Here is an 18,760-nt window from a genome sequence, read left to right on the forward strand (position 1 = left end):
ACTTCTTGGTCAGAATTAAGGAAAAGATGCTTTTATTTGGGCAAAACAGTTAAGACACTGAATTACAGCAAGGGACTTTCAGACAAGCTCTCAGCATTCAGGGTCTTGCTGAAAGCAGACTTGAGCAAGAACTTGTCCTGCTGCATCTCCACTGCCAGCTGTCCCTCCTTTACCAGCCTTTTTGTTCAAGAAAACCACTGAGTACAGATGAATTCCTGGATTAGATCCTGCTGCAAAGCTTCAAGCCTAGAGGCAATAGCACTTTCCTTTTATTTCTTGCACTTACTCATACTCAGTTCAACAAGCCACTGTGTTTTAATGTCAGGTGTTGGTAAAAGTGCCAGAAAATCACTTTGCAGGTCGTTTTTCAATCAGGCAGCCAGGGCCCAAGAGATGCCAATACAGCTTATGTGCAGGGCTGGATTATTCCACTGAACTTGGTACTAACATTGGGCTTCCTACACTTACCCATTCTATGCCAGATGGTGGCTCTAGCTTGGCATAAGGCTTTGTAAACCATAGGTTTTAGGAGAAGGTACACAGCAGATTAAGAAGGAACACCTTGCTCTCAACAACTTGGAGAGGCTAAATGGGATGCATGGATGTGAAACCACATGGAAGGTCGAAGTTTCCTTGTTGTACACATCTCCCCTTACTGCCTGGCACCTTTACAGCCTTGTTTGCTGTATTTTTGGCTCTCATGTCATTTGATTGAGTTTGAAAAATTATCAAAAGCAATCAACTATCAGCAGGTCATGGTTTCCCCTGAGTTAAGAAAGATTGTCCACCAACCCCCACTGTGCTCTGTTAGGTGCATCAGGCATTATCCATCCTTGAGTTCTGATGTTTTGAACAGAGGAAACAGCCTCTAACTCTTTTCTGATCATTCTTGCTCTCTGTGCCATACCCAGAGGTCTCCTGAGTATCTGTTCAGAGCCACTGATATGTTTTAGTTGTAATGGTTGGTGCTCTGTTCTGCAGTCCATACTCTGGAGTTAACTTTGTTTCTTCCTTCCAAAAGACTTCAGTAGCCAAGAATACTTTGTCATTCTGCAAGTTAACCAGATTTCCTAAATTCTTCTCAAGGACTGGTTGTCCTAAAAGAGTCAGTCTCATTTGTCTTGTTTTACCTTCTTTTCCAGTCATCACTGAGCAGCTGGGGCAATTATCTGTTCATGTTTCCCCACATGTTGGGTTTTTTTCAGTCTTCTATCATGCTATTTTTCCATGCCATCTTTCTGTCTTTTCCATCATTCCCTTTATGAATTTGCAAAATTTCTGACACCCACAAATATTTCCTTCCCCTGCTTAAACAGAAATGTTGCTACATGGATGCGTGTGCCCTCATCTGCACTCATGGAGCTTCTCCCTGTAACAGTGCTGTTCTCCCTGGTGCCAGCAAGTCATCTATTTCTGGTGGTGTTAAAGTTGTATGTCAAGTGTTAAGGTATTATTTCAGGTTTTGGGAGGTCTTGCTGTAAAGTGATATATATGCTGCATTTAAATAAATCCTGGCAGGTTGTTGCCACCTAGACAGCAGTTTCCACAACTTTTTGACAAAATGGGGCTTTTAAATGTTTTTCTGTGATTTGCTTTCAGATTATATTCTCCCAATCTTGTAAATGACAGTGATATTTCTTGTGCTTTATCTTTGATTCTGTTGTAAATTAGGGTATTACAATCACACCAAAGACTCTTCCATGCATATTTTTAATTGGCCTGTCTTTCATGAAGGTGATACACTAAGGGGAACTCTCTGAAGTGTTGCTGTACAAGGAGTACTGAAAATTCCTAACTTGTTTCTCAGCAGGTCCAGTTGCTGAAGAGAGATTGGTCACAGTTTTGGATAGGATACATCCATTATGTTAGCTGGGATAACTCTAGACTGTGGTGGTGTCACACCATTGCTTTTTTGACATTGCCATCCTTGAGAAAGGCTGCATTTCTGCTACTACTGCACTAATGGCACCAAGATTTCTCTGCTTTTCCAGCCAAATGTGTATTCACTATAAAGTTCTTTGAGCCCATCGATGATAGTAGTCAGGAGGGTGAATACAGAGCATTAAACTTTGCAAAGCTTGGTCTTACAGTGCTTTGCACCTTGAAGCATACATGCACAGCTTTTCCTGATTGCTTTTGCTGTTAGATTCCTTTTCTAAAGGGATTCACACTCAGGAGAATTTTAGCAAGTTTCTCCTTGTGCAGGTGTTGGCAAAATCTCAGGCTACCTATATATATATATATATACACATATATATATAGATATATATATATATATATTTTTTTTTCCCCACTAACATTCAGCTATGCATTTCCTGGCTATAAAAAGTTGAAAGTTTATTCTGCTTTTAGATTTTGAGGTCCAAGTAACAGCAACAAGAGAATAGAACTGAGGAACCGGAGCAAAGATCCTGAGCAACAGGGGGGGATAATGACACAGAACCACAAAATTGTCACAGTTGGAAAAGACCTCCAAGATCACCAAAAGGCAGAATGCCTTTACCTACGGATTAAAACTTAATGGATGTAAGGTTGTTTTGCATTAACTGAAGGCCACTCTGGATAGGCTGATGTCACGACCCACAAGGTGGATGTGGCACTCTCACATCCCACAAAGTCAGCACAGCTCCCCAGAGGTGGGGGCCAAACCAAACACCACATCCCACAGAGTGGGTACAGGTAGAGTTTCCTGGAGTTGGGGTCAACCCACGGAGATTTGGACTGGACCCCCTTGCTTTCTGAGTTCCTTCAGAGAGATGTATAGGTGCAGCTGGGCCAAATTCTCCTCCTCTAATCTTTTAACAATCCATTTGGGAATTCTCTGCACAGTATCTAGAAGTAAGATTATTACCCCAGAGGTTTGTACAAAACACAACTTTACTTAAAAGTAAGTAAGATTATAAAGCATGTCATTATTACAACTAGCAAATTAGAAATCATGGTACTTTCGAAGCAATGGATCACAAAGGGCAGAACTCAGCAGAACCCTACTTTCAAGGCAATGGATTATAATTTAGCAAAACTTAAGGAAATTGTCAAAACAACAGGTTACAACCAACAAAACTTAACAAAGCTCTGGGTTGTAAAACTTAATTAAGTTGGAATTTATGTTACCCTCATGTGACAAGATAAGGAGAGAGAGAGAGAGAGAAACTAAAAAACCGGGGAAATAGGAAGGATATCACCACCCTTGGATCCAGCGATGATCTTGGTAGGAAGTTCAGGTCCTTGGATGGTGGGTGCACATCCAGCATTTCGAGTGTGCCTCTTTTATGCCTCCTCCATACTTTTTTTGGGGGTGGGCTTTGGCACATCTTGCACAGCCAGGTGTTCACTTGGGCCCCTCCAGATGGGATGACACAGCAATATCCCTTATTTCTGCACATGCACCCGCTCCAGTGGCTTTACCCGGGGCACACACAAGATGTCACTCCGCCTCTGCAGGGCACAGCTCGTCTGCCCCTGTCCCTTATCGAGTGAGGACAGTGTCCTGCCTGTCAGGTGGCCATCAGACAGAGCTCCCCTTGCAAGGACAGTGTTCAGCTTACCGGGACAGCCACTAAAGGAGGGGCTGCTCTTGTGAGACCAGGGCCCCATTTATCAGGGTGGTCACCCAAATGAGGGTCTCTCCTTGAGAGAGGAGAGTCGAGGTGGGTTTTCAGATGAAGCCTCCACCCAAGCACAATGTCCATTCTGTCAGGGTGGCTGTTTTGAGACAAATATTCTTTTTGGGGTGCTACAGCAGGGGTTTTCCCAGCATGCAGGGGGGTGGCTGATGTCATAAAAATATTCCTCTGCGTACACATCTCTGGAGCTCATGTAAACATTTATTGGGAAACATGAGGTAGAAGGAAAAAACCACTGAAAACCCCACTATTTTTCTTGTGTGTTAATTGTTCTTTTTCCAGATATACTCTGTAGGCCTGTTATAGAAAAAGAATATGGGGTCCTGTGTTAGTCATCTAAGAGAGCACAGAATGAATGGTGCTTGGCTTCTTGGAGGGGTGATGGGATTAGAGGAGACACCATAGGAGCAACCATGGAGAGGCATGGATTTATTTGGTCATCCATAGCTGTCTTTTCATAGTAAGACAATTGTGTGTACACACAAGGACAAAGGAAGTGGAGGAAGTCAAAAAAGTCAACTCCCTGAAAATATACTTGGAGAGTTAGAGGTGTTTTAAATCTTCAGTTTGGGCTGAGGGTCTTGTGCTTCAGCCCCCTTCAATACAGTTGGTTCCTTTCTTCTGGTGCTAACAACACTGTGAACACAGTCCTCTTGCTCTTTTTTAAATCCTAATGCTATACATTGTTGTCTGTGTTTAGATGGCTTGTGGGAATAGGGACCTCCATAGGACAGTGTGAACTAAACAAGCTTTTATATAAAGATAACCAAGGATTTAAAAACACACATTAATCTCTGAAGAGCTCGTGTGAGCATTTACAGAAAAAAGCAGGGGGAGAATAAGAAAAGGAGAATAGTGGGAATAAATAAGACTGTAGGAAAATGTCTTCTGAGAGATGCACTCCTCAGATCCTTGAGAGGACACTTAGCTAACATTGAATCTACAGTGTGCACAGCAGTTGCATGAATCCCACAAAAGGGTCCTTTCAGTACTGTGCCTTATCTGCTGAGCTCTGAACTCTGCTGCTGGTGCTGGCTGTGAACTCAGAGCCCTTGAAGGGGGTGAGCAGTGCCAGTCCCTCCTCAGGGGGTCAGAACTCTGCCTTTTCTTTTTCAGAAAAGTTGAGTGATGAGCCAAATGGCTTCTGCCCTTCAGTACAACGTGGTTAGGCTTGCAATGGAGCCCCAGAGCACACAGATCATCCTGGCACTTAAACCCTGAAGTCCCTGTTGCTCTGGGAAAGATGAAGCTGCACCCAATGGCCACCCCCTTCCCAGTTTCCATAGGACCTTCAAGTCTCTGGTTTTGTTAGAAGCCACTCTTCACCCTTGTTTTGGTGTGCTGTTGCAGAGACACATTGCCAAAGGTGGACCACTGAAAAATTGACATGTTTAGCTAATTAGCATCTCCCTAGAATGCAATGTTTGAGGTGGCATGAAAAATAATTCATGGCTTTTGCAATGAGATATAACCTTGAATTGAAAGGTCACTGCCTAGAGTGTTTTGGTTTTAGACAGCTTTAAAATTATTGAGATCTCTGGGTATTTATCACTCCAGGCAGGCCGAATTACTGTTTTATAAGTTTTGGAAAACGCATCCTATTTTGTGGGAAAGAAGCAGGTTTGTAAAACCCATGTGCTGTCATCAGCTACATCAAAATGAACGATAACTATGGCTGGAGGGAGAGCACTTCCTGAGGACACCTGTTTATCTCACAGAGATTCTTTTGTGCAGAGACATTTGGCAGCTGAGCAGAAGAGCTGCCATCCTCCATCACAGCCAGAGCTCCTGTCCCTGACAGGGGCCAGCTCCAAATGTTTCAGAGAAAAATGCATTTCCATCATGATGGGAAATAAGTTCTTCATGTGATGAGTTTAATACCAATCCCAGACACTTTCTGGTTGATTTGGAGAAGAAGCACAAGACTTCTTTCCTTGTTTTGTGGTTGATTGTTTGTTTGTTTGTTTTTAATATTATTTTTAAATCTCAGGTAATTTAATGGTAAATATTCTGAGCAAAATTCAGCTCTGGTCATATCTTGAGTTGTTAGGGAACCAAACTCATCACAGAACTGCATCGTGGTGGCAGAGTTCTTGGGTTATTAAATAGTCAGAACCCTTGTAGCCTTCTGCAGGATAATGAGTCTTGATAAAGGAAGATTTATTCAAAGGCAAAGGGCCAATCAGCATAAAGCTGGTTTTAAAAAGCTGGTGGTTTTAAAACTGCTTTGTACTATGGGTCATTAACATGTCCATCTTTCTCCTTTCAGGGATCTTGCCTGTTATTCTGCCTTACATTTAGATTTGATCTTTCTTTGTGTATCTTCTCAATGTTTATCCTTTCAAGAAATTATGCTACCTACAGATTACTGTTCCTCATGCGTTTAATAAATGGATCAGTGATAAACAGTGATAAACATAGACAGCACAGCTTTGAAAGTATGACCAGCTCTTGTAAACTGTGACTCCTAATGCTGAACACTGGAGATATTGCACCAAGGTGTGGGATGTGCTCGTCCTTACTAGATATAGCACTTCTGCCATACACAGGACTCTTTTGTTAGCTAAAATTAAATGGCTTGTCTCTCTGGCACTGTGCTGCTGCTGCTGTTTCCAAAGTGACAGCCTCTTCTTTTGCATCCCCAGGAGATCACCTGAGAAGTGACATATCTTTTTCTCAACACTGCCTGCTTGCCTTCCCCAGCCTGTGGAAGACTCTTGCCAAGTGCTGCTGTGCACCCTCTGACACAGCAAACCCCTGACTCCCAGGGGTAGAAAGGAAGGATTTTTTCCTGTCAGGTGCCCACTTGCTCATGACCAACAGGCAGGACACCAGCCTCTTTCTTGCTGGCTATGACAGACACACTGATGCCTGACATTCTCCCTCTATCATACTATTAGTCAACAATGCCTCTTTCCTCTGATAAGATAATGATGTATAAATCTCACAGGGTTATTATTTTCTGTAAGAATGCCATGCAGTTTAAAACCTCATTAGTATTTTCTCTGGTGAACTCTGCCTCCAAAACAGGGAGTGTGGTGAGCATGGCAGGAACCTCTTCCTGCAGATTTCCGTCCAGGAGTCCTCCTTCCAATAAATATTGAGTAAATTGAAGATGAGAAGATTCATGAAAGCACATCAATTTTTTTCAGATACTTCAGTGTTACTGGGATATACTCAAAGGGCCCACTAGACCCTGCAGCTGGTTTGGTATCCCAGATTTTAATTTTAATAATTTCTTATTTTCAATATTGCTTTACACGAACTGTGTTAGAAAGTCATCAGCACAGTTCAGAATCTACATAATCCTTGGGACCTCTAATGCATGCAGAGTTGCAGTAGACAGTAAAAAAGGTTTATAGTGAAAAATACCTTAAAAGAGTTAAAATTACCATTAATATTTTTTCTTAAGTCAGTAGTTTGTCTGTATCTCTAGATCATCAATCACATTTTAGAAGAAATTCTGCTAAATATGAGATAAATAAGGCTAAATATTCTGCTAATGATGGATTAGATATTAAAAAGTGCAAACAGAGTATTCAGTGAAGATCTAAAATATAATCAGGCTGTATTCCTTAGCTCCCTTGCAGCTTCTCTTCCTGCCCTGGAATATAATTAGGCTGGAGCCTTGGGATCTCACTCCCTGCTATCCAGCATCTCTGGGATTTTGCTGGAGCTGAAGTGTATGTATGGCAAGTCAGAACTGACTCTGAGGCACTGACTCTAAGAACAGATTAAAATTTCCACTGTTACATGCAATAGTAATGTGAATTTAGGCTGTCAATAAAATGTAATACATATTAAAGAAAAAGCAGCCCTTAAAAAATAATTGTCAATAAATAACCTTAAGGGGTAGCAGGAGACAAGGATGATAATTGGGACCCACTCAGAAACCTTTTTAACTTTCTGTCTTTTGTGCTAGAGCCTGTGAAAAATGTGGTTAGTGACCAATTTGCAATTCCTGCTTTATAGCCCACTCTAAACCATTTATTCTGAAAGGCTTGGTGTGTTTATGCACTGGAAAACATTAGGCCTGAAGTCAGGAAGCTGTGGTTCAGCTTCCTGCTCTGGAACTGGCAGCTGTGCTGAAGCTCCTGGTCTCAGAGCTTGGGTAGGGAGCTGCCACTGCACAGGGATGGGCAGAGAAGTCCTTGTGCCCACCACTCCACTCAACCCCACATCTCTGTGTTGCTTCTCCTGGTGTCAGGGCTGGCCAGAGAACAGTCAGCTGTGGGTGGAGGTTTCCAAAGGCACAGGAAAGCCAAGCTGTTTATTCGTGTTCAGCTATTTATAAACAATGTGCCAATAAGCTGTTTAATAGCTTGTTCTGTAGGTAAAAAGGAGATTTGGCAGCTGCTTTTGCTCTCCCAGAAGTCAGGCTGGCAAACACCCACTGCCTGATGCAGAGGGGGTGTTCAAAAGAAGCCAGGAGGTAGCTTGGCACTGCCCAGGCAGCACAACTCAGGGTTCATGGGCAAGGAGAGCAATGGAAAAGTTTGCTGATGAGCTCAGAACAGAGGTGGTTCAGATGCCTGTAACAAGCAATGTGTACAAATCAGTACAGCACAGTGTAAACTGCTGATGAAAATAATTTAATTTCAGTGCAAGATTAAACTGCTTTCCCCTGGTGCAGAGGTCTCACAGACCTTTTTCTGCAAATGGAGGCTGCTTCTAGAGTGCCATTTGCTTTCAAGTTGTAATTAGCATTTATTTCTCCATGCTGGAAATTTAGAAGTAGATTTACTTACTCCTAAAATGAGGAACCTACTAAAAGCTTTAGATTTTTCTTTATAGAACAAGCCAGGAATTTATAAAATGGTCTTAGAAAACAGTAATATTCTATTCACATTTTAAAATTATAACAACTGCAATTCTAATACTACACACTATTCAAATTTAAGATACCTGACGTTGTACGGAGTTATTAATATGGAACTAAAACAATTCCTCTGAGTGGGACTTTGAATATAATTTCTTACAGAGATTACCTAGTCTTCAAGTAACTGGATAAAAATATTTATGCATATTTTGGGATAAGCTATTTATTCATGGACGATAACCAAATTAATAGAACATGTCAATTTATTTTAGATCTATAAAACACAAATCTAAAAATATCATTTTACAGACAATATTTACCATTTAGTTTATATTTTAGTACAGTCTTAAGCTTATCTTGCACAGCATAATAATGTAACAGAACAATATATATTCTACATTTTAACTTTTTAGATTTTCTTAACTAAAGCCTACCATATACATCAAAAATTGTTGTGTACAGTAACCAATGAAATATCTACACTTCAAGAATAGATTGGCTCTATCTCATAACTGAGACACCAATTACAGTACTTTATTTAAAATCCTTCAAGAATACACTCAGTAGTAACAGTAATGGCAGTAGTTAAAAGTCTTAACAGTTCTGTGAAATTATCAAAGCAACTGATAACAGAATTTAAAAATTCAGTTAATCATTTATATGTCATGTAAAACCCATGTAACACTACAACGAAAGAAGAAATTACACAGGCACAAGTGCAAAAAAGCAATATTGTAAGCCCTCTTCTCTCTTTGGTAAAAACCAATTAGCAGGAAGTATACCATAATAATTCAAGTCAAAGACTAATAATTCATTCTATATATGTTTTCCTGCCATAGGACTTGATGATTTGCCAGCATCCTACAGTAGAGAAATCAAAATTCTACCTAACACTGCCCATTTTTTTCCTCTTTTAAGTTTAAATATTGAAATTAAAGATAAGGAATTTTTTTCTTTCATAAATAGCATTTAAGTAGTATAGTCTCTTAAGGAATTAAAAAATAAATAGCAAAATATACAGAATTTCAAAGATCACACTTAATTCCTTCTAGGCATATCCTGAAAATATATTACCAAAGAATAAATAACTTTGGGTTTCTCAAATATTTGGTAAAATGTCAATTACTCTCACATAAGGAGTTTTCTCTGAGGAATAAGTAAGTACCATTGCTTTTTCTACAAAGCTTTTACTATAGAGTGGACATTTTAGTAACTTTATAGTAAGAATATAATCTGTAATATAACATGGATGTTCACCATTAAAAGGTATAGTAAAAAACCTTTCAAAATTAAACCTTCAGATCTACTGGTTCAGACCTAAGGAAGCTCCATGAAACTATGAGGTTCTGGCAGGACAGTGGAGCTTGGCTGTCTGTGTCAGGAGGCAATAATAATAATAACAATAATAATAACAATGTCATTTCCTCTAGTGATAGAGTCAAAGCTGTTTTCTGCTGATACCATATTAAAAATTCAAAAAGGACGAAGTGGTAAGGAAGGAAAATAAGTGAAGCTTGTGGGTGAAGAACACTTCAGTGTAAGGCATCCTGAGAAGTGAATTGCCTACAGGGATTTCAATACAACAATAGATTTTAAGTAGATCTTTCTGCTTTTGAAGGGCTTAACCCTCATGAAGAATTAAGATAATGTCATAGTGGATTTTTATTTGAATTTGCAGGTTATTATCTATTCAAGTTCCTTCATATTTATCTAAAGATACTGAACAAAATAAGAAAAATGCAGGTCACATCAGCAAAGCAACTAGTGAAAAGAATCCAGCAGCCTGAAGTGTCATTAGGCATTTAAAATATACAAGAAAAAAAACATTAACTGCATTAAGATCTTCTGGAGGGGCAGAGCAAAAGTCTTTGCCTTTTCAGAAGACCCATTTAAGCTGCCAGCAAAGTAAAGGCAATTTTGACTGCTCATTTATTCAGAATTCATAAATAACATGTAGAGTCACTAACCTCCTATTCGCACCCACAGTTAATTTACATAAAGTATTAAGCAGAATGCTTTTCTACTCCTTGTTTGATCCCGAGCACAAGATGTAAAAACCAGTTAAATTGCACAGTCCAGCCCTTATCTCTGCAAACCTCAATCTGATCTAGAAAATGCTTTTTGGCATCTTCTTCACTTTTCCCTACTGTCAGTGCATCCCGGATATATTCAATATCCTCTTTGCTGGTTAACTGGGGCATTCCAGTCATTAGCATCATGGAGAACAGGATGATCAGCAGATTTGTGTGGTGTCGAAGAGCTAAATAAGCCTTCACACATACGTCCTACAAGACAAGAGAACCATTTGTTAATGGATGAGGTGAAACGAGAGTGATGGTATAGGAATTTCACAAGGCTCCCATTAAACAGCTCTGTTCAAACACTCAAGTACCTCAGAGAAAGGAGACCCAACAGAGCTGCTCACCTGAGCAGAAGCACAACACGAACTTCTGCACCCATAGCTTGGTTTTACTTCATTCACCACTATATCTTGGGGCAAAAAGTACTGTTTTGATGTACAAACTAAAGGTATTTTAATAATATCATATTAATTACTGAAGTTTAAGACCTTGGCTGCACCAAAATTTCAAATTAAAATTTCAAATTTCAAATTAATTTCCCTGTCATATAATCTCTTCCTGTGGCTGTTAAAAGGCAATCATAATTCAGTATCTCCCTTTCCAATTGGTATGTTCCCATTTAAAGACCAGAGCTGGCAAGAAACACTGAATAAAGCAGCACCTCAGGGGACTCTTCTTCATGTTATATATATGTCTATTAACTTAGCAGACATGACAGCTTATTTAATGGAGAAGATTTTTCAGGCTTGGTGTTCTGAGAAATTTTTCCAGCTGACAGCTTAAGTTTTCAGGCACACTGCCCTGCTGTAAGATTTCTATGTTTATGTACTGTCATTCTGAATTCCATAGGGGTTTTTTTATAGCTATTTCACTTCCATATATAACTAATTTGTGCTTAACAAAAAAATAACCTTTAGAAGAATGGAATTTCTGCAGCTTGGAAAAACACATTGATTTTTAAAAGGGTATTTCATGCTAGGTGACTAACATTTAAACTGAAATTATTATTTCTTATATTAAATTTATTACAGATCTGCTTTTAGAAATAGCATCTTAGAAGACAAGCAATGAAGAAATCAGTCATGTTGTCAAAAGTTAAATTGGGCCTGCAATGCAGTAACATAGAAAGATGAAAAATATTTCCAAGAAGGTTGTTGCTATTAAAATCAAAGCTGAAGCAATAAAAACTTTACCCAATTAAATATTCAATTTAACCTTTCCAAAAATGTATATGGATTTATTAAAGAATTTTTTAAAAGAAATCTAAATATTTTCATGTCAAGTTTGTAAAGTTCAACCAACCCATCAGCCCTCTAGAACACTCTTTATTTTTGACAAGGTGTATGGTATTTTTTCCCCTTCCTTAGGAAACGTAAACAGAGCACAAATCATCTTAACATTTATCACTGTTCACATCAGCAACATCAGGACAACCAACCAGACAGATTAGGAAGATACTACAGAAGGAAGATGGTAAGTTGAAGATCTGTCTGGAGGGTTTCTTTTTTCCCATTGCCTTAAATCTTTCACTCTTTCCAAGTAAATTCTGCTCTGAAATAAGACCATACTTATGAAATGCTGAAGCAGAAGATACATTGGAACAGTCAAAGCACAATTTACCAGACAAAACACCATCACACCATCATCTTATCACAGGGATTAGTTTCTCTTCATGACACCAGGGGGAAAAATAAAAAAATATATAAAAAAAGAGAGAAATTCTACTTATGTATTATCAACTTCAAATAGGGAAATCTTGTCACAAGAGTTAGCATGTGTTTTGTTCCCCTTGAAAGAGATGAAAGCTCTTTATAGTTATATCAAAGAAGGTCTTACATTTCTGTATGGTTGATGGATCTCACTACTGAGGTTATCTGAGACAGAAAAGCAATTATGCAGTCAAGAACCTGGCATCACTGCATTTCAAAGGCAGTCCTTCCACGAAAAGATGTGAAAAAAAAAATCTGTATCTACCTGTTATTAATTTATTTAGACAGGAACTGAATGGAGTTTTGAATTTATATCTTCCAAGAAAACTAATTTCTAAACTTCTGAGAGAGGCAGAGAAAACAAAAAATAACACATAGCTAATTGTTAAGGATATGCAGATGTTTATCATGTGCTTAAGGAAGCTGCTAACTAACCTGGAAGCATAGGCAAACTGAGAGGAGCTGAGAAGAAACCAAAATCCTGGTGTCCAAAAAACAATAAAGAATTATTATTGTGAGAGCTTGAAATGGTCCTTAGTATACTACAGGTCAAGCATTTTTATATTACAAGTGCTGAGGTTCCATTATATAGGCATTCCCTTCCCTGTGCAGTATACTACAAATAATTTTTTTCAATGATGAATGTACACTTCTGCTTTCTATCACCTTTAGTAAAAGAATCTGATTTGTACTGAAAATACAGATCTCTGTGTTATTAAGTCAGCAGAGTAATGAAAAGATAATAAATTAACTAAATATGATTTAAAAATGCATTTAAAATGTAATGCAAAAACTAGCAAAGACAAATTTAGGCAAACTAATAGATAGATGGACAAAGCTCACAAGATTGTGAAGGTTTTAGCTTAGGTGCTCTCAAGGGTTTCTACAAGTAAGAAGTGAAAAAGTTGCATGTACATAGGGCTCAGACAGTTGCATGGGTTTTAGCCAAAGACTGAAAAGGAAATGGCACCACATATGACACTTAGAGCAAGTGAAATCTAGAGAGTACTAAAGCAGCTGTAATACCCATAGATGGAACAGAAAAATACTTGTTTTCTCAGATTAAGTCACGCTTAAACACAGTTTTGCAATTAGGACCAAAGATCACCAAATACTGTTTCCTACTATGCATTTCTGTGATGTCATTAATAACCTCTGGCCTCTAATTTTCATTAAAACACAATAAGGAACACAAACAAAAAGGGAAGCAAAATTTAGATTAAGAGCTAATAGAAGTGAGATTTATTGGTAATTTCAGAAAAGCTGCCAGGCCACTGACAGCTTTAGAAGTTCACTGCTAAAGAACTACACTCTGTTGCAGTAAACTTCAGTAAAAATTATTTGTAATTAACCTTCTCTGACACTTGAATGCATCCAATAGGTGACAGAGAATTTTTTTTTTTAAGTGAAAATTTTAAAATATTAAAAAAAAACCAGAGCATCTAAAACCCAAAGGATTACTCTAAAGTAAATTCTACTTCAATGTAGTCAAAGTACAAATTAATGACAGATGCTCTTAAAAATTAATGAAGAATAAATGCTGAGACTTTTCCATTAATACATGAATGAGTAAGCAGGAACACTGAATGAATCCCTCAGTATTAGGAAACAAGATTGAAGCAAGCAGTTGAAAAATTTAAATTAAGCTATAATTTTGTTTATTTTTTTACTCTGGCCATATAATTCAAACATAAACTTTTACAGCAAAATATGAGATACAGATCTTGCTCTGTGTCACTGTTTTACATGTAAGGGAGTGTTTTAATTTTTTCTTTGAGACAGAAAGCCTTTTAATGTACTCCTGGGATAGCAGTTTATAAACAATATCTAATGCAGCAGAACTGTACATGAACTTACTCTTTTTCGGTTAGTATTATTGTTGTTATTATCCCACTTAAAATAACCAGGTCACATATCACAGTCACAGTTCACAGAAGTGAAGCACATTATTAATCTTTCTTCTGGTTAATGACACTACCAGAAATGATACTGGCACAATCACAGCATTCCCAAACCAGCTGCATTAGTGGGATGGCAGCAGTATTTAGAAATTTGTACCAGAGTACAAAATGTGGATTTAGACAAAGCCAGGACTGAATAGCAAAGACACTAAGGCCAAAATCACCTCCAATTGCTTTTGGGATGTGGGCTGCTGAAGTAAAGGTCAGATATCCTTTATACAGCTGGATGATCCATACAATATTGCCTCACTGCAGACACTAATGGGCTGCCAGTCTTCTAATTCTCCATTTTCACTCTCCTTTCTCCATTCTCCACTTTCATACTTGCAACTATTTTCTGCTTTCTTCTGTGAAAGGAGATGCCCTAGAGTGGTGCTTTAGCCTCCCACTTGCACAGGGCTTTCAGCTGTGGCAGCAGCATCTTTCCTGTACACAGCACAGCTCAGAGGCTTCTTTGAGAGCACTCCTCTCCCATAGAAAACCCACCCTGCTCTTAAACCTTTTGAACTACAAGCCCCCTTCAAAACACCTGCACTGTGATAAAGCTACTCTTTGTGCAAAACAAAGACTCAAAAATTGCACCTGGTTCTTTAGTTATTTTCAGAAGTCTGGGCCCAAAGATGACAACTACCTTGTTATTTGCTGTACTATCATGTATATGTTCAAAGGGATATATTCACTAGCCAACACTAAGAACCTTAATTAGGTACTCATGTTAGAAAACCAGGCTCCTTACCAGGACAGAGAGGCTGATTTATCCACAGAAAATGCAGAACATCCAGGTTAGGCTTTTGCTTTGACTCACTGGAGGAAAATTTTTCTGCTGGTATTATGGAGAATCTGCTTTCTAAATCAGGCACTTATTTAAAGACCCTTAAGATAAGCACAGGAATAACACCCTACACATCCATTTACTTCTGCTCAGCTATGCTCTTAGTGATCCTTTTAAACAAAATCCAAAGCATTTTTTCTTTGTTACATCCATGCTCACATCCTACGTAGGCTTGACAAATAACAACTGTTTCAAAGGGGCTCAGTTTCAAATAGAAGCTGTGACAGAACATACATTTTTTAACACCATTCCTTTCTTGCAGAACATTTAAGTCTATCCACGTCACAAAACCAAAATCTGACATAGCTTTAGGGACACTGGAGGTTTCCATTCAGATGGAGCAGTCGAAGCTCCAGAACAGGAGGGCAGAATCAAGAGGGAATAGTGCTGACAAAGCCATGTGAGGAATGTCTTGTGAATCCTACACAGCAGCTCTGCTTAGTGCTCTGAGTCTCCACCAATGGCACATACCCTGAAGCCTTCTCCAAAGTGTTTCCAACCAAGACAGGAAACAAAGAGAGGACTGCCCATCTGATCTGCTGCTAACTGAAGCTTTCTGATGCAGCTTTGTGGATGCTTGAATTCTAGTTCCCATAGTCCTACAGATATTTTTTGCTCCTAATTCAGCCTAAAATATCCTGGAATCATATTATGATTCAGTAAATTTTATTAACATAATCCCCAGGAGCACAGACCTTCAAAAACTAAGGCACTTATGTTCATTTCAGAGGTTAAAAAAAAATGCTTAACTGATTTGCAGCTATCTATTAACTTTTTACCTGAAATTTATGGAAATGGAGACTTGTCTTCTTTCCAGAAGTGCCCATGACAAACAGAAAATCTGGAGTCAGCACAAAAGGAACTCTTTCCTTATTAATTCCAAGGAAGCTTTTATAATTCCCAAGAATGTGGCCAAAATCAATATGGAAAAGGTTCCCTTCATAAAGAGAAAAAAAAGTCATAGTTAGGCTAAATATGATAATTTTATTTACAATAATTCCAAACCATCTTTTTGGGGGTATATATAATCATTCTTTAGTTCAGCAGAAAATACTATTTTACCTTTTTTTTTTCTTTTTCAAAAACATGCAATTCTGTCCTCCTGGTGAAGTTACTTTACTGACTAATGTCATTCACCAGAACACGCCTGTTCCTCAGACATGCATTACCAATTTCTAAACTGCCTGTACTTTGGATAATTTTGAGATTGTAGGAGGGTATCAGTTCCCAGGAAAGTGATAAAAAATTTGCCTTTTAAGGATTGGTACACAGAAAGGACTGGAGTGGCTGCTGCTCTTCAGGTTACTTTATTACTTTCACTGACAGACAAGATGTAAGGATAAAGCAGTATGGTTACTTAAAAAAACATAGATTCATAATTGTGCTGTATAAACACGTATAAAAAAAGATAAAACATCAAATGATATAGGATGATATTTCACAGTGATCCACAGGTGGAACATTCTTACATGTTCCAGCATTTCAGACTGTTCTGAGTCCTTCCAACCCACCAAATCTGACATTCTGCAGCTCTCTTACTGACATTCTTCTGGCTTCTGATGCTCAAGACAGCTGCCATTGAACACTCTAAAGCTGCTCCTGACCACAACAGAAAAAACTTTCTTTCTCTGGCTCCCTTTTTATTGACCTGTCCCTCGCTTTTTGCCAGTGATCACTAACATTGCCTCATATTATATGTAATGTTGAAATTAAAGCATTTCTTTGTCTTCCTTAAGGAATTCTGGTGAAATTTTTTACTGTAGTCTACAATTAGCTCATTTCTGCCTTCAGGGAAGTACTTCTCTTCAGCCTTCAACTTGTAAAATTTTAACTATAATATGATAAATATTAAATATACAGTCTTTTAAGTAAGCTCAAAAGTATTTTCTGTCTCTTTGAATTAAATAAAGAGTAATTAAGAAGCAAGAGGATCATGAAAGTGAATTTCTTAGGCCAAATAAAACCCTTCCATATCTACCACTTATTCTGCAGTCCCATGTGGGGCTTCCACAGGTAAGTAAAACAATGTGCAGCTACAGAAATAAGTTCTCAGGTTTGTAACACAAAAAAACTGTGGTTCTGTCAGGAGGTTTGTAATGATCCCACAGACTTCAGTTGCAAAACCAGTGCATGCCATGCGTGCTTATTTTGTAGGTTTTTCTACAAGGGCATAATAAGGCTCCTCAGAAGTGAAAACAGCCCATTAATATCTGAATTCTGACATGGCTACAGTTCCACTGCACACTGACAGAACCACATCCACACTTTAGACAGATAAACAGCTGTCTGCTTCTCAAAGTTCTAGACATAGATACTAAAAAAAAGGTTTTACATTACAAACCCATTTACCAAACATTTACATTTACAAACTCATCCTTGGAAAAGAATGGCATTGTTAATGACAAATATATGGAACCAATATGAAGGCCAAAAGGGGTGACAATACATGTCACAATTTCCCTGTCACAGGAGGACCTGAACAAGCAAATGGACTGTGTTTCTACATTCATTGTTAAATGCATTATTTATTAAAATGAAAGATAAATCTAATGAAGTACAGACAGTCCCCACATTTACTAAATTCTCAAAAAATAACTTACCTGTTTCTGTAATCATAATGTTGTCATTGTGCCTGTCTCCTATTCCAAGTACAAAGGTTGCCACACAGTATCCAGCACAAGAATAAACAAATCTTTCCACAGCTGCCTGAAACTATATATAAAATCTTAGAGATGTTAAATGCTTCAGTGCTAGAAACTAAATCCAGTCATTCTCAAAATCATATGCCTTTCTGTCAACACATCTATCAACAGTTAGACAAAGTGTCTTACAAAATACACTGTTGCCCTGCACTGCACTTCCTGTACTGTGCTCTATCCCTTAGCACAAATAAAATCACAGTTGTCCATACTTTCTGAGAAAAAAAGATGGCAGAAAACTCTAGTAGATCAGTGGACCTGCAAAAGCAAAGCAGTTATGAGTACCCAACCCTGTATTTAAATCCTCTAATAACACATTGCCTTTCAGTGTTCCTAGATGTCCTTTGAATCTGCTCTTTATGTCACTTCTAAATATTACTGACAAAAGTGTAATTTCAAAAGCACCTTGTTTCAGAGAAACCCAGATGCCAGCTGGATGCTAAAGGCTCTTTCATAGACACCTGAAGCTGAGTACAGGGAAAATTCAGGATTTTTCAAACTCATGTAAGTAACACAAACACAACAGTATGGGCTCTGTGCTCCTGAATTAGTAGGGTGCATTTGAAAATCCTACTTAAAAATTCAAGGAACTCACCTTTTCTTCAATCATGCATCTTTCCTTGAGCCACTGGTTTAGTATTTCATCCTTAAATGCACCAGTGTTGCCAACTGTACTCTGCTGAATTTTGGCAATTGTTGTAGCATCTTTCACAATTTCTATCATTCCTAGACAGAACAGGGAAAAAGTCAGAAGTTATTAAATTTAGACCAAAGCATATTAAAAATATGCAAAATTAATTTTAAAACTGTGTTTTTTAAATCAACTGCAGAATTTCATAGATTGTGAGCAGAAATTTATTTTACAAGCAACAGAGGTTCTAGTTCATTCCCAGCTGAAACCAGACAGAGCTCATAACTAGCCTGGCAGCCTAAACTCCTCCATGAGAAGGTAAAATCTCTTAAAATTGAAATAATCAAATGATAAGTGGAGACTCTCTGCAAAAGGCTTTTCCCAAGGAGAGGAACTACCTCC

At 38.3% G+C, this 18,760-nt stretch overlaps 1 protein-coding gene across 4 annotated transcripts in view; it reads right to left on the reverse strand.

Moving 5' to 3' along the window:
• Positions 1 to 8,690: 8,690 nt before the first annotated feature.
• The window catches only part of PIK3CG (phosphatidylinositol-4,5-bisphosphate 3-kinase catalytic subunit gamma), a 35,881-nt gene continuing 25,811 nt past the window's right edge, over positions 8,691 to 18,760 (reverse strand). For all 4 annotated transcript variants that reach the window (XM_071733931.1, XM_071733929.1, XM_071733933.1 and 1 more), the window contains 4 exons: positions 18,323 to 18,453; positions 17,629 to 17,740; positions 15,808 to 15,965; positions 8,691 to 10,730 (listed from right to left, as the gene is read on the reverse strand). In XM_071733931.1, coding sequence (XP_071590032.1) covers positions 10,449 to 10,730; positions 15,808 to 15,965; positions 17,629 to 17,740; positions 18,323 to 18,453 — 683 coding nt within the window. In that variant the 3' untranslated portion in view covers positions 8,691 to 10,448. The remainder of the gene's footprint in view (positions 10,731 to 15,807; positions 15,966 to 17,628; positions 17,741 to 18,322; positions 18,454 to 18,760) is intronic.

This window comes from Heliangelus exortis, chromosome 1 (assembly GCF_036169615.1).
Source record: "Heliangelus exortis chromosome 1, bHelExo1.hap1, whole genome shotgun sequence".
Lineage (NCBI taxonomy): Eukaryota > Metazoa > Chordata > Aves > Apodiformes > Trochilidae > Heliangelus > Heliangelus exortis.